This window comes from Delphinus delphis, chromosome 8 (assembly GCF_949987515.2).
Source record: "Delphinus delphis chromosome 8, mDelDel1.2, whole genome shotgun sequence".
Taxonomy (NCBI): Eukaryota; Metazoa; Chordata; class Mammalia; order Artiodactyla; family Delphinidae; genus Delphinus; species Delphinus delphis.
The window spans coordinates 61,270,061-61,284,621 of NC_082690.1; the positions used below are offsets into that span (position 1 = coordinate 61,270,061).

Consider the following 14,561-nt stretch of genomic DNA (forward strand, 5'->3'; position numbering starts at 1 on the left):
CTGGGGAGCCCTAGCCCATGCCCGGCCCCTGCCCAACCCCCCATGCCCAGCACACAGGGAGGAGCCAGCGCCACTGGAGACAGGAGGTTTTATTGATGCTGATGGGGGTAGGAGGGGCCCCCAGGAGCCCAGAGGGGGTGGGGGTGGGGCTGAGTCAGTCAGCGGATGCGTAAGGCCTGGGCACATGGGGGTAGGTTAGGGCACATTCATCTTCTTAGGAGTCTGTGGCTCCTTCTCTGGGGAGGGGAGAGAGCATCTTGGGGGGTGGGGGGCAATTTGAAGAGCAGCGAGGGAGAGGTTAGGGATGGCTGAGAGCTCCTAACCTGAGAGAAGGCACCACAATAGGCAGCAACATCTGTGTGGAAAGCTGGATCAACTGGTCAGTAGGGGAAAGTGGGGAGGAGGCACTGGGTTGGCTTCTTGGGGAGGGGTCCGGCCTTGGCCTGGGTGAGCTCTTGAGCATACCTGGTGTTCCCAAGCAGAGTGGGGCAGGGCCCAAAGCCCCTTTCTCCGTGGGCCTCCTCAAGGAGAAAAAGGCATTCAGGGAGCCCCCTTGGCAAGGGGTGCCAGAATTAGTCCTTAAGGCACAGCTGGGGGCAGACAAGGCGCCAAGGCACAAAGGCACAACTGGTGGCGGGGCAGGGGCAGCCTCCAAGCTGAGTGCCAGGGTCACAAGAGGATGCAGGACCGCCCACGTTTGACGGGCGTGGGGTTGAGCACGGCCCGGACAGCCTCAGCAAACACTTCCTTGACGCCGTCCTGCTGCAGGGCTGAGCACTCGAGGTAGCGCACAGCGTGGATCTGCTTGGCCAGCGCCTGGCCCTGCTGCGGTGTGATGGGTGCCTGGCCCTGCTCCTTCAGGCGCCGTAGGGTGTCAGGCTGGGCTCTCAGGTCCTTCTTGGTGCCCACCAGGAGGATGGGCACGTCGGGGCAGTGGTGGCACACCTCTGGATGCCACTTGTGCCGCACATTCTCATAGGAGGGCGGACTGGCAATGGAGAAACAGATGACAAACACGTTGGTCTGAGGGTAGGAGAGTGTGCGGAGGCGGTCGTACTCCTCCTGGCCCGCTGTGTCCCACAGGTTCAGGTTCACTGTGCGCCCGTCAACGGCACTCTGGGCGCTATAATTGTCGAACACTGTGGGGATGTACTCCTTGGGAAAGGCGTTGGTTGTGTAGCAGATGAGCAGGCACGTCTTGCCCACAGCCCCATCGCCTACCACCACACACTTGATGCTCTGCATGGCGGGTGCAGCTGCTGTGGTGGAGGCTATGCCTCCTTCCCCTTCCGGGCCCCTCTGGATGCAGTGACCTATGGACAGATGAGAGGGATACTCTTGGTTAGGGAGGCCTGTATCCACTGGGAAGAAAGGATGGGGGCATACAGAGGGAAACCAGCTCCAGTTCTTTTAACCTGAACACCATCCTGCAATCCCATCAAGATAGACCTCAGAGAGACAGACACGAAATGGGAGAGAGGCCCTGAGACCACACAAAGATGCTCAGGGATAAAGAGGCTGGCACTAAGGTGTAATATATTATGCAAAGCACATACGTTCTGATGCCAGACTGACAAAGGTCAAAATCTGGTTCTCCTATCTCCTAGATGTATGACCCTAAACAAATTACTTAACCTCTCTATGTTTCATTTTTCTAATCTGTAAAATGGGGATAAAATAATACCTACTTCATTGGGTTGTTGTGAGGATTATATGAGTTAACTCATGTAAAGCATTTAGAACAGTGCCTGGTCATAATAAGCATTCAGTAAGTATTAGCTACTTTTATTTTTCCTCCGGGAAGTACAGACGCAAAAGGAGGGTGCGCATTTGTAGGGATCTACCAGATCCTCTGTCAGATATGGACCCCTCCCACCGAGTAGACTGGAGAGGGCTTCTAGCACAAGGCAGCTGTCCCAGGTCACTCTGAGTTGCAGCCATGGGTGGAGCCTCTCCCAACTCAGGGCCCACACCCTGCCTAGTGCACTGATGCTTCAACTCCAAACCTGACATCTTGGCTACTGAACGCAAACCAAAAGGTGCAATGAGAAACCTGCTGAGTAGGGGCACAATTCTCTAGACAGTTGCCCTGTCTCAATCCAGGGTACCCTGGGGATGGGGAAAAGGAAGGAGAGCTTACCCCATCATTCTTGGAAGCATGGGAAACCCTATCTGGCCACACATACCCAGGCTGGCAACTCAGTGTAGGAGAACACTGGAGACCGAGCCAGGGCTGGAATTCGGTCTGGAATCTGTGTGTGTAATGATGAATGAGGCAGAGGCTGTGGCTCCCAGATGTCTGCATCTTCTCTCAAGGTAGGGTGAGGCAGATCCTCCAAGCCCAGCCAGAAGGGATGAACAGAAGAGTAAGACAAAAACTTGATTTTCCCCCTTAATCTTCTGTCCCTTTCCTGAGACCATGGGCTGTGCCTCTGAAGAACTTGAGGGGCTTCCAGACTCTTGGGTAGAGAACACAGTGCCATTAAAGCACTATCACTGAGAAGACATGCTGGAATCAGACCGGTCAGGGATTCTAATCACAGCTCCACCAACTAGTCATGTATGATCTCGGGCAACACATTTAAGTTTCCTGAGCCTCAAATTTTCTCATCTGTTAGATGGGGATAATCTTGCCTATTGGGTTAGAGTTGGTCAGAGTATGAAATGAGCTAACATGCAGAAAGTGTTTGGCATGAGGCGTGGCACACAGGAAGTGCCAAATAAATAAGCTGCTGTAATTATCAGTGGGGTGAGTTTCAGAGGAGTCCTAGCTTCAGCCATCACCCTGGTCACCTGGGCAGCTCACAGGGCCTTCAGGTGAGGAACTGCTCTTCTGAGTTGTGGAAAAGAACAGAGCTTCCGGAAACCCTGTGATTATTTATACTGCTGTGGCAGGGGTCCTCCTCTAATTGGCTACTTCCTCTCAGCCATGGGGGACTTTTTCTAGCTAGTATGTGACTTCCTTTCCCTGCTACTCTCTCACGACCAGGCCCCCGCTCCCTGGAAGGGGATAGTCCTGTTTCAGACACACCCAGAGCTCTTAAGTATCCCTCGCTCCACCCCAGCACCTTCACCACTGGCCCATTTTCTCCATTTCACTTTATACACAGCAAGACTGCACCCTGGTCTGACAACCTCTTACCTCCCAGCCTGACCTCTCAACCACTGGTTCCAAAGCCTCAAAAATCACGTTGGGAGAGGGAGGGAGAATCCGCCACTGGGAAGTGGAAAAGGAACTCCATGGTGTGGAACCTGCAGAGGATCCAGGGCTTGGTCCCAGCTCCCTCCCAGGCCCCAGCTTCCCCTGGGACCAGCTGGGAGGGAAATGAGTTCATTCTATGAGGTTGCCTCTCTGGTTCACATTAAAAATATTTCCACCTTATTTGCATGAGTAAGTGTGTGTGTTCAACCTCAGGAGAGAGGATACAGAGCCTTGGGGTATGGATCCAGGAAGAAAATAAGGACCCTCTAGGGCAGTAGAGAATTTGGGATTGGGAGTCAAGAGAACTAACCTAAGTCCCAGCCCCAGCTCTGCTCTGCTGCTGACTCACTGTAACCAAGCATGAGGCACTTACCCTCTCTGAGACTCAGTTTCCCAACCCATGAACTGGAGAGAAAAAAGCCTGTGCAAGGGTACTAAGTGGATGAGGTGAGACATTAAGGAATCTGGGAGCAGGAGATAGGACGATGGGGATAGGAAAGGCCCGCAGGAGCACTGGATGGGGGTGGGAGGGCTGATCAGTCAAGCAAATGCGTTAAGACCTCAGCATGTAGGGTCAAGTCAGGCCACATTCATCTCAGGATTCTGTGGCTTCTTCCTTGGGGGAGAAGAGACAGCATCTTGGGGTGGTGGGTGTTGGTGCCATTACTTGTGTCCACTGGGTTTTCCAGGAGACCCCAGCATCTCGAAAGCACAACTCCTAGGCCTGGAAATCCTCAGTTCCACACAAAGCAGGGGAGTGGGCATGGCAGTGTGACGGGGAACTCTTCCCCCTCAAGCCCAGCACTGGGCTGGCCCAGGCAGGAAGGCAAGGAGGGAACTCTGGCCGGCAGTCACAAGGCCCAAGAGACTGAAAGTACAGCTGGCTCCAGGCAGCTTTCTAGGGAGGGGTTATCAACCAGCAATCAGTAAATCAGCCCTCAAAGGAGCGAGGAGGGAGAGGGAAGCTTCCGGGCTGGCAAGGGAACAGGGACTGACACCACCGGAAAAGGATCACGAGTGAGGTAGTGTCCAGAAACAAGCAGGGCAGAGGCAGTATAGTATAGGGCCAAGAGCACCGGCACCTGAATCTGACCTCCCGGGTTCACCTGCCCACTCTGCCACTTGATTAAAAGCCCTCACAAGGTACAACCCTTTATAGATCACAATATAGATCATATTACATTGTTTTGATCCTTATAACAACTCATTGGTACTATTCCTATTTACAGGTAAGGAAACAAACCCAGAGCAGTTAAAATAACCCAACGTCACATAGCTAGTCAGCACGGGAGCTAACACAGATGCCAGTTTTTTAACACAGACCCCAGTTTTGCAATCCAAAGTCCTATGTTTTCCTCAATGTGTCACAGAGCCTCCAAGTTACCCCTTAACAGCTGACTTTGTGACCTTGAGCAAGTAAGTCACTTCCCTTCCTGGAACCTCAGTTTCTTCAACTGTACAACAGGCATGATAAAACTTGCCCTCCCTGTCTCAAAGGACAGCAGTGAGGATCCTGAGCACAGGAATGAATGTGCTTTCTAAATTCAGAAGTGGGGTGCACAGAGAAGGTGGCAAAAGCAAAGTCTTTCATACCAAGAGGCAGGAATCATTGAGTACGCAGGTGTCTGAGTGGTGGCGGCAGCCCAATTCTCCCTCTTCAGGTCTAGTTCAGACCCTTATCCTCTCTCCCAGGACAACTCTTTTCTCTGAAATCCTATGGCCTGAACTGGGTCAAGTAAGTTCCCACAGCTCATTTAAGGAGGGCACATGCTAAAAGGTAGGGTCTAGCCTGTACCACGCAGGAAAAAGGGACGGTCAACGCTGCAGGAGGCCACACAAGGAGAGTGGCTTGCCTGGGGTTGGGGATCGACTGTGGCTTATTCACCAAGTCACTTTTTTTTTTTTTTTTAAAGAAAAGAACTTTTGTTTAGTAAATAAATAATATTTGCAGATTGGTATAGTATTAACCATATTACAATGACTTGTTCTGGCTTTCGATTCCCAGCTTAATTCAGATCATGCCTGGTCCTTCATCTTGGCATTCAGAATTCTTCATAATCTGGCAGGGGTTTTGGAGTCAGATAGACCTGGGTTTAAATCCTAGTTCTGCCACGATGAGCTAGGTAATAGTACCAACCTTATAAGGTTGTTAAACGGATGAAGTGAGTTAATGCACAATGTATATATATAAAGCAGGTACTCGGCAATGTGAGTTCCCTGCTCCAGAGGGGTCTACATTGTCCTGTGTAAACAAGACAGGATCATTCTGGCCTCTGAACTTTTACTCTTGTTGTTCTCTCTGCTGCCATTCCTTCTCCCCTCTCAAATCTTCCTGACTCAAAGCCTAGCTTAAGTCTCATGGTCCCACGAGGCTACTGAATTCTCCTTTCTTTGAACTTCCACAGTATGGCCACCCTTTAAATCCTTCTTTGGCTCTGTGTGACTCTCCTTCTCCAGTAGTCATACATAAGTTCCTTAGCTTGTGGATGCCCCCCCAACCCCGAGCAATACTGAAGCTTGAGCTTCTCGACTCCCCTACAGAAAAGCTAAGTATAGAACTTCTGACCTGCTTGCTTCTGTCTGTGTTACTGAGATCTGGATAGACAGGTCAGAAGCTCAGAACTGGGCTGATACCCCCCCAGTCAAAACTGCAATGCTGAATCTTTTTGGACAGCAATAGCAGCCAAAAGCTTTGACTGGGATAGGAAAATCTTTCCTCCCAGTAGCAGCTGGACCTGGCTCCCGCAGGGAGCACAGCCCATGGGGCTCACCCTGAGTGTAGTCCCCAGAGTCCAGCTTGTACCCAGTGGGGCCTGGTCTTGGGTGTGGCCCAGGCAGGCCCAGAATGGGGGAGGAAAAGGAAGCAGTGGATTGCCTGATTGCCAGATCTCCTGATTGCCAGATCTCTGTGGCCATAATAGCAGGGGAAGTGTCCCAACTGGGAGTGGAGGAGGGGAGGAATAGGCCCGAAGAGATGGGGGAGTGTGGAGGCAATAGGAACTTACTACAGCCTTCTAATCTGCCTCCCTGACACGGGGGATCCCCTTTTGCAGCCCTCGCTGAAACTCATTCTGACTGTAATCCATCACTCTGGGTATTCTGATCCTAAGCTCTGGCCACATCACCCTGATCCTCTCTACAAGCAGCCTCTACATTCTCTTTCCCAAAACACATCAAGCAGCCATATTCACTGTCCCGGTGGGAATCCAGTATTTCTCCTCCATTTCCATCCTTCAACCCCCCACCCAGCAGCCCAGAAGACTCCAGTTGCCTCAAAGGATCCCCCAATTGGTCCTCCAGAGCCAAGCATCATTGCCACCTCCTTCAGGGAAGTTTTGTAAATCACCTAAGTCACAAATGACTTATCCCATCCATGGTCTGGTCCCATTTTCTCACAAGTGCATTATCTTAGTCACGTGGAAGCTGATCTGAATCTTATCTCTTGTCACTAGACTGGGAGGACCTAGAGGGCAAGGTCCCGGCTGATCTGTCTTCCCAGGCTGAGCACAGCACACAGTGGCTGTCAGTAAAAAGCTGAATGAACACAATCTGTCCTTCATGTCTTTGCACATGGGAGCTCCTCTTCCTGGAATTCTGCTTCCTGCCCCCACCCCCTCACCCTACCCCACAGCCTCCCAGTCCTTTAGGGCCCAGCTCCATTCCCCAGCTTCTCCAGGACACCACAGCCACCCCTTCTTCTGCCCTACCTTCCCCAGCACTGTTATTATGGTTCACTGTGCTGAACTTAACAGGATGCCTCATGAGGAGGGAAATCTGTCCTGCTTACTTCCAGAAGCCCAGCAGAGAGCTGAGCAAAAGCTGCAGACTGACACACATCTCCTCCCTCATCAATTCAGATTTTGACTCTGGGAACAAGGAAGAGCCTCCATGCCCAGGAGACATCAGACAAAGGTAACTAACTTCCTCCCCCTGAGGAGTACAATTCAGAGTAATGAACACATTGGCTAGATTGTCTTGTCCTCAACTGGAAGGGTGAGAGGGGTGGAGCAGGCATAGCTCTAGCCCAGTGGTGATGAGGAAGATGCGTAGGAAAAGTGGTCCTGATGAGGCTAAGGACTGGGGATATCTGAAGACCAGGATTGGTCAAGGACGAGGCCAGGGTCAGGGTCATGGTCATGGTTAGTGTTAGAAACAGCTTCAGAAGCTCTGCCAGTCTGTCTGTTTGTTTTGAAGGGAGGAGTGGAGGAGAGATGGTACGAAGAGGCTCAAAGGGGCTGCAGCTGGGCTAGGAGGAGGAAGCTGGGGGAGACATGAGGTCAGCGTGGGGCTGGGACCAGGCCAAGGGCTGAGTCTCTCTTTTTCTTCCCCTTCTCTCATTAGCAGGGGCAGAACCCAAGACAGCCTAGTTCCCAGCCTTAAAAAAAAATTCACACTGGAGAATTCTCCACCTCTTGCCATTCTCCACCCTTCAGCCCCTGCAGAGGATCCTGCACTCCACGGATAGGGTAAGAGACGGAGCGAGTTGACTTTACCCACTAGGGACTGGAGAGGAGGAGGAAACAAGACAGCTATAGCTGGGAGGGCTGTGGGAGGCTGGGACCCTTTCACTCAGTCCCAGTTCCCTTCCTTCTTCTCTCGGTGTCCCAGCACCTGAGATGCTCCACACACAGTAAGTCCCAGGGTTAGGGCAGCTCTGGCTGGGGGAGCTAAGGAGGCTGCCCCTCCCCCATCAGGCAGCACAGAGGAAGGCCCAACACTTGCTTCCTTCTGCCTTCCTCCTCCCCACCTAACAGCAGCTCAGCAGTCCTGGGGCCCCATGAAAGGCCCGTGAAGTGGCACTTCCTTTGCCTTTGCTCACTTCGCACGAGGCTGTACAGAAGTGCCATCCTCCCAATCCTGCCTCCCCCACCTGAAAACACCCACAGAGAGACCCAGGGGTGCCCAGTCCCTTGAACCCCGCCCCAGATCTGAGGGGGTTTCCACAAGGGAAAAAAACATCAGGGAGGAAACTCCGGCATCTATTTTCCACTGTCAGTTGGGGCAGAGCTGGAGCAGGGCACCGGGTACCCCCCCACATTGCTGAGCCCTGGCAAAATCCTTGACACTCTCTGCCCTCTTCTCTTGTGCTTTGGGGAAAGGGGCCACAGCACTTGTCCCAGACAGATACTTAGACCTGTTCAAGGCTGGGTCCAGAGTCAGGGGCACAGCTATGAGGAGCCTCTTGAGGGAAAGAGAGTCAGAGCCATCAGTATTCTGTATGTTCTTTGGAAGTATTGATAGGCAACTTCTTAATCTTGAAGCTGAGCCACAAGAGACAAAGCTGACTAGGGTTATACAGAGGGTTGCGAGCAAATCCAGGACAAGGACCTGGGTCTCCTGACCTCCAGCCTGGGAATGGGCCCATCTCTCTGACCTCATTCAGGATGACCCTACCATGGTTTATCCCTTCAGGAAATGGGCCAAAGGGGCCAGGTTGGTGTCTGAGCCCGTTTTGCTTCCAGGGCCTCATGCCTAGCCCATGCCGGGGCATCCATGATTTAGAACTGACATTACTGGACAGACAGCCACCCTGAACTAGCCGAGGAGAGCCTCCTCTAGGCTCAGCTCCTGGGGAGATGCCCTCCCCCCATGACATGAGGACAAAAGAGGAAGCTGGACCCTGGACAGGAAAACCCATCTGTTCTGGGGAGGCGGCCCAGGCTTTGTCTTTGGTTTCCCTCCTCAAAGAACCCTACAAGCCTCACCACTAATGGGTCTATACTCTGTATGGAGAGGGGTCTTCAGTCGGGGACCACATCTTCTTCACAGTTGCCCTGCTACCCTCATTCTTATATCTTCTCAACTGTCTCGCTACAGCCACAACCTCTCAAATCTTCCTGCTTATTACCCCCTAAAAGCTCACACCAGCCACCTCAACTGCCTTAGTATCTTGCCAGAAACAACTCTCCGTATTCTCAACCAGGATCTGTAACAATCTTGTATCAGCCACTTCTGTTCATGTCAAGACCCTGACCATATTTCTTTAGCCAAGACCTCAAGGGCAGCCTCCCTTGAGGGATATAGCAGACACATATCCCCCACCCTCATCCCCCCACAAAATATTTCCCCACTTAGATTCCTCCCACCCTGGTTATATTTTTCCAGCAGTGAATTTCATGCAATTAGCTCAAACCTCCAGTGGGGCCACATCTTGCCTGGGAGAACCCGTCTCATCCATCCTGTCTTCACTCTTAGAGTCCTGTGGGTTGCTCAGTTATCTAAAATAAGTACTGGTTTGGCAGGTGGGGAGTCAGGACTCCTGGGTGGTTTTTTACTGAGCCCTGATGCTGGGAAAGTGCCTTGCATACATATCCTTCCCTGAGCTGGGATTTTTATGTAGGTCCCTGGGATTTCCTGCTGGGGCCAAACCCCCCTGTACCTCCCAGAATCAGAGTAGCAGAGACAGGAGTGTGGAGGAAGGGACAATCCATGGGAGAGGGACAACGGTGAGAAGGAAAGAGGACAGAATGGGGAACAGGGATAGTCCTTAAATCTAGCTGTGCTTGGGAATCCCATAAAAAATAGCACTTGCTCCCCTCCACTTCTCTTTTCTTCTAGTGGACAGAAATGAATAGAGTAGACTTGAGGAGGTAGAGAGAAACAGGATCTCTCAGCATGCATCCCAAAGGCTTAAAGAAGGAGCTCTAGAATGGGAACAGCAAGAGCTTATAGAGCCAGGCTGGAATACAGTTAGACTTGCAAGAAATTCCCGAAAGAGAGGGAATAGGGTCCTAGGTGAGGGGGGCATGTTAAGGATGTGTGAAGGCAGAGGGGTGAGCAGAACTCCAGAGAGCTTCCTGGTCACCAAGGCCTTGATGCAGCCCTGGGCACATGGGAATCTGGCCTGCGCAGGCCTTGGAAGGCAGCAGGAAAGAGGGGGCAGACACCTTTGCCTCATACCCTTCTTTTTTTCCTGAACTGGAACTACCACAGTTAAGACTGAACTTAGACCAGCTATAGTCTTCCCTCCAGAATCCTGCCTTTACCCCTCCCTTTCCTTCCATCACACCTAGTTGACCTGGTCCCATTGTCCCCACAAGGTGGTGCTGGAACCAGTGAGCACTGGAGTCAGGGACCTTTAGGCTGTCCCCCAGCTTCCAGGCCTGGCCTCTTGATCAAGCACCCAAGGGTCTGGGGGATTTTGATTTCCCACGGCCTCTCTCACCAGACCTATTCCTGTGTCACTCTACCCTGATACCCTGACTGCTACAGACTGCTTCCTCCTACCTAACCACAACCTCACCCACTGCAGGTTCCCTTCATTCTGCTGGCTTCCCCTGCTCTGGGCCCTCACAAGGCTGAGGGCAGTTATTTTGTCTCCAAAAGATAAAGATGTGGACATGCAGACACTTGCATGCACATACACATATACAGCGGTTTTCCAGCCCTTTCATCACCTCTACCAAGGGGAGGCTGCAGCCTGCCTCTCTGAACTAGGGAGGTCTGAAAAGGCTCCCCAAAGCTGGAGATAAGTGGCAGAAAGGAAAGGAGAAGAGAGGGATCCAGAGGAATGAGGGGAGATAGAAGAAACAGAGGGTGGATGTGTGTGCAGGAGCCAGAAGCTGGGCACAGAAGGGAGGGGGAAGGCCACTGGGAGAGGACAGAGATGGACAGAGAAGCAGGGTAGGTGAGAGGTCAGGGCCCAGGCATGACTGTGGGGGGGGGGAGAAGGGACTGAAGAGAACGCAAGAAGAGAGTAATGGAGGGTTCGTGTCTGAAGTCTGATGGAATCTGAAGAAGGAATGGAGGAAGACAGAATGAGAACATGTAGAATTCAGGGACTAATAAAGGGGACGGGGGGGCGGGGGGAAGACCAGGAGATGGCTCCTGATCATCTTCCAAGGCTAGAGCCTCGTGCTGCCGCCCAGAAGCCCTGTTCTCTCCATCTCCTGAAACCAGTCCTGCTCTCCTCAAGTCCTGCTCTCCTGATGCCATCTCCTCAAGGACTATCAGTACCTCTGAATAAGAGTCCTTTCACCTCTAGTCACAGGGCAAGACCAGGTCCCTTCCTTCCTCAGTTTACCCAGCAAAGACAAAGCCAGGCACTAAGCAGCGAGGCACAGCCGATGTCTGCTCATTAAAATACCTGTTGCTCTGTTCCAGGGACGGAGAAGTTGGGCCTCAGAAAAACAGACATAAAGAGAGAAGGATTGGGGTCGGGGGGCTCCCCCACCCTCCGCCTGAGCGCAGAGGACCCTTAGGTTGCAGGCTGCGGCTGTGGGTCTGGACCAGCTTCGATCTTCCAGGGAAGGAGCTCTTTCTCCGCAGCCTCGGGCTTCAGAGGCAACAGACAGCCTCTCTCTCTACCTCACAAGTGTCACAACTGCCAAAGCAGCGGGAGCGCCTTCTCTAGCCCAGAGGCCCCTTCCTCTCAACACACTTCGTAACAGCCCCCTGCAACTCCTGGGGGCACCCCACCTCTGAGTCCCATCTCCCAGCCCTAAGCTCTTCCACTCAGAGACTTTTCTCTCGGAGCGGGAGACCCTCCAACCTCAGGAGTTCCTCGCGGCTCCCGGGGGCCGGTACCGCCGCCCTTGGTACAGGAACCCACAGTCCCCGAACCGCCGCCGGCTTGCAGTGGCCCGTCCCCGCCCCGCCCGGCCGGCCGCGCCCGCCCAACTTGAAGCGAGCCGAGCACCTCCCGCCGCGGCCTCCCGCAGCCAAACTTCCCGGGCCCGCGGCCGCGTCCAGTCCGGGGCCGGGCGGGCTCCCCTCCCACGGACCCCCGGCCTGCCGGCCGGAGCCAGGCCTCACCTGGTGCCCTCCCCGCCGCGGGGGAGCTGGGGGGCGGCGGCAGCGGGTCGGGGCTGGAGAAGGAAGTGAGAGCAGGAGGCCGGAGGAAGTGGGGGGGGCGGGCCGGCCGGCGGGGCGGGGCAGGGCGCGGGGGCGGGGTGGGGCGGGGCTCGACAAGGAAGTCCGCCGGCCGGTTCACCCCCCCCGTCCTGGTCGCCCCCAGCGGGTGGGTCCCGGGCCGGGTACTGGGCTCCCCCACCCCAGCCCTTTACCTCTGAGGCCCTTAAGGTCAGTCCTCCCAGTCCCCTTCTTGCCACCTCCACCCCAGCAGAGGCCCTAGCCTAGGCGCTTGGCTTTTGTCCCCCCTCCCCCTATCTGGCCCCCACCAACCCCTGCGGTAAGATGCTGTGAACAGGCGCCCCTAGGCCTGGTACCTTCAGTCAAGCCCAGGGATCGAGCGATGGCCCAGGCTGGGGGTTGGCCAGAATAGGTCCGGCGGGGCAGTCCCCACCTCTGCCCCGAGCCCCGGGGGAGTGCGGGGTGGCGGTGATTCAGCAGTGGGAAGGCCCCAGACCCCTGGGAAGGGTGCGGAGACTGGAGGAAGGAGAGCTGGCGTCAGCACCCGGGGAAAGACAAGATCAGCAGAGGCGCAGGCGGAGCCGCGGGCCCCAAAAACAGGATGTCGTGTCGTTGTTCCGCACCCGGCGGCTCCGCGCGCCTGGGCTCTGGGGAGGGGGGTGGGGCGGAGCCAGGACGTGGGGCTCCCCTCGCACCCTCTTCTCGCTGGGGCGCTCAACTGCTTGGGACAGAAGGGCCGCACCCAGTCCTGAATCTTGCCGGGGCTCTGGGGACTGGCGGGTGGGCGGACTCGTGGGCGCCCTCTGGTGCTTCTGCTCCCTGGCCTTGCGCGTGGAGCTCTGACTTGAGAAAGGATATCCTTCGTTCATCACAAACTTTCTGAGTGCCTACCACGTGCAGAGCTGCGTGCAGAGCTAGGTGCTGTGGAGGAGAACAGGCATTAACGGAAGGCTCCCTGTCTCCAAGAGGCTTTCCAGATAAAGAGGAAGAACAACTCCGAGAATAAATAGTCCAACCTTTCTGAACCTCCATTCTGTCTTTGGCAAAATAGAGTAACTTCCCCTTCATCCTGTAGTTGTGAAGATGAGAATGGATGTAAAAGGCCTGCTGCCAATACGTGGTTCAAAGTAAACACTCAACAAATACTTCTTTTCCTCTTCTTTTTAAAAATCATGCTACTGTAAGAATGAGTTCCCAAAACACAGTGTGCCAGCCCACATCTTTGGGTCTTTGTGCATTCTATTCTTTCCGCCTCTTTCCTGTATTGACTGCCGGGCGAAATCGACTCAGTCTTTCACAATCTGGCGGTGATGGACCACTGCCTCCAATGACACTCGCACGCGCGCACACATGCATGCACACACACCACCTCTGCCATGCACTTGGTAGTCTCCTAGTGCTGTCTAGTGGAAATATATTGTAAGCCACATATGCAACTTAAAACTTCCTAGTGATGACTTTTTTTTTAAAGTAAAACGAAGGATTTCCCTGGCGGTCCAGTGGTTAGGACTCCACCCTTCCATTGCAGGGGGCACGGGTTCAATCACTGGTTGGGGAACTAAGATCCCACAGCCGTGCAGCAAATAAATAAATAAAAAGAAACAGGTAAAATTTAATGTTAATAATATATTTTACTTAGCCCAACATATGCAAAATATAATCATTCAACTTCAGCATGAATCTGTATAAAATTAGTGCTTATAAAAATGAATAGGAGGGGCTTCCCTGGTGGCGCAGTGGTTGAGAGTCCGCCTGGCAAAGCAGGGGACACGGGTTCGTGCCCCGGTCCGGGAAGATCCCACATGCCGCGGAGCGGCTGGGCCCGTGAGCCATGGCCGCTGAGCCTGCGCGTCTGGAGCCTGTGCTCCGCAACGGGAGAGGCCACAACAGTGAGAGGCCCGTGTACCGCAAAAAAACAAAACAAAAAGAATAGGATAGTCTACATTCTTTTTTTGTACTAAGTCTGAAATCTGGTGTGTGTTTTACACTTAGAGTACGTTTGAATTTTGACTAGACACATTTCAAATGCTTGATGGTTCATGTAGCTAGTGGGTATGGTGTGGAACAGAATATTAAAGTCTCTATCAGATTCAGGCTGGTAAATGATTGAGTAGATGAATTCATTCTCCATGATCCTTCTGCTCAAGCTTCCCCAGATCCTCCAGGCAGAGTTTGGGTCTCTCTCCTCCCTCCCCACAGCACTTGGGACATACTCCTCTGTGTGGAGACGAGGAAACAAGGAAAGACAAGGGGAAAATCAGATTCCCCTCCGTACTCTAGCGGCAGCACATGGCTGGTGTTTGCCATTTGATGATGAAGAAAGGATTGTGAGTTTCCATTAAAGACAGGGTTCAGTGGAGGACCATATACTAAAATGGCTTCTATGAAGCCATTAAAAATTGTCCCATGAAGTGAGAGAGTGGCATGGACATATATACACTACTAAATGTAAAATAGCTAGTGGGAAGCAGCCGCATAGCACAGGGAGATCAGCTCAGTGCTTTGTGTCCACCTAGAGGGGTGGGATAGGGAGGGTGGGAGGGAGATG

General features: G+C 53.4%; 1 protein-coding gene and 1 long non-coding RNA gene across 4 annotated transcripts; one reads left to right on the forward strand and one right to left on the reverse strand.

The window, feature by feature from the left end:
- Positions 1-71: 71 nt before the first annotated feature.
- Positions 72-12,637, reverse strand: RHOG (ras homolog family member G). 3 transcript variants are annotated; one of them, XM_060018384.1, is made up of 2 exons: positions 12,370-12,637; positions 72-1,313 (listed from the first exon to the last, which is right to left on the reverse strand). In XM_060018384.1, the coding sequence occupies exon 2, from the start codon at positions 1,243-1,245 to the stop codon at positions 670-672; it is 576 nt and encodes a 191-aa protein (XP_059874367.1). In that variant the 5' UTR covers positions 1,246-1,313; positions 12,370-12,637; the 3' UTR covers positions 72-669. The 3 variants fall into 3 exon arrangements, with proteins under 3 accessions (XP_059874367.1, XP_059874366.1, XP_059874365.1); XM_060018383.1 differs by lacking the exon at positions 12,370-12,637 and adding an exon at positions 11,957-12,078; XM_060018382.1 differs by lacking the exon at positions 12,370-12,637 and adding an exon at positions 4,796-5,043.
- LOC132429076 (uncharacterized) lies at positions 7,077-11,831 on the forward strand. Its single transcript, XR_009520284.1, has 3 exons — positions 7,077-7,114; positions 7,544-7,668; positions 11,306-11,831. It is a non-coding gene; the product is annotated as an uncharacterized lncRNA (long non-coding RNA).
- Positions 12,638-14,561: the final 1,924 nt, after the last annotated feature.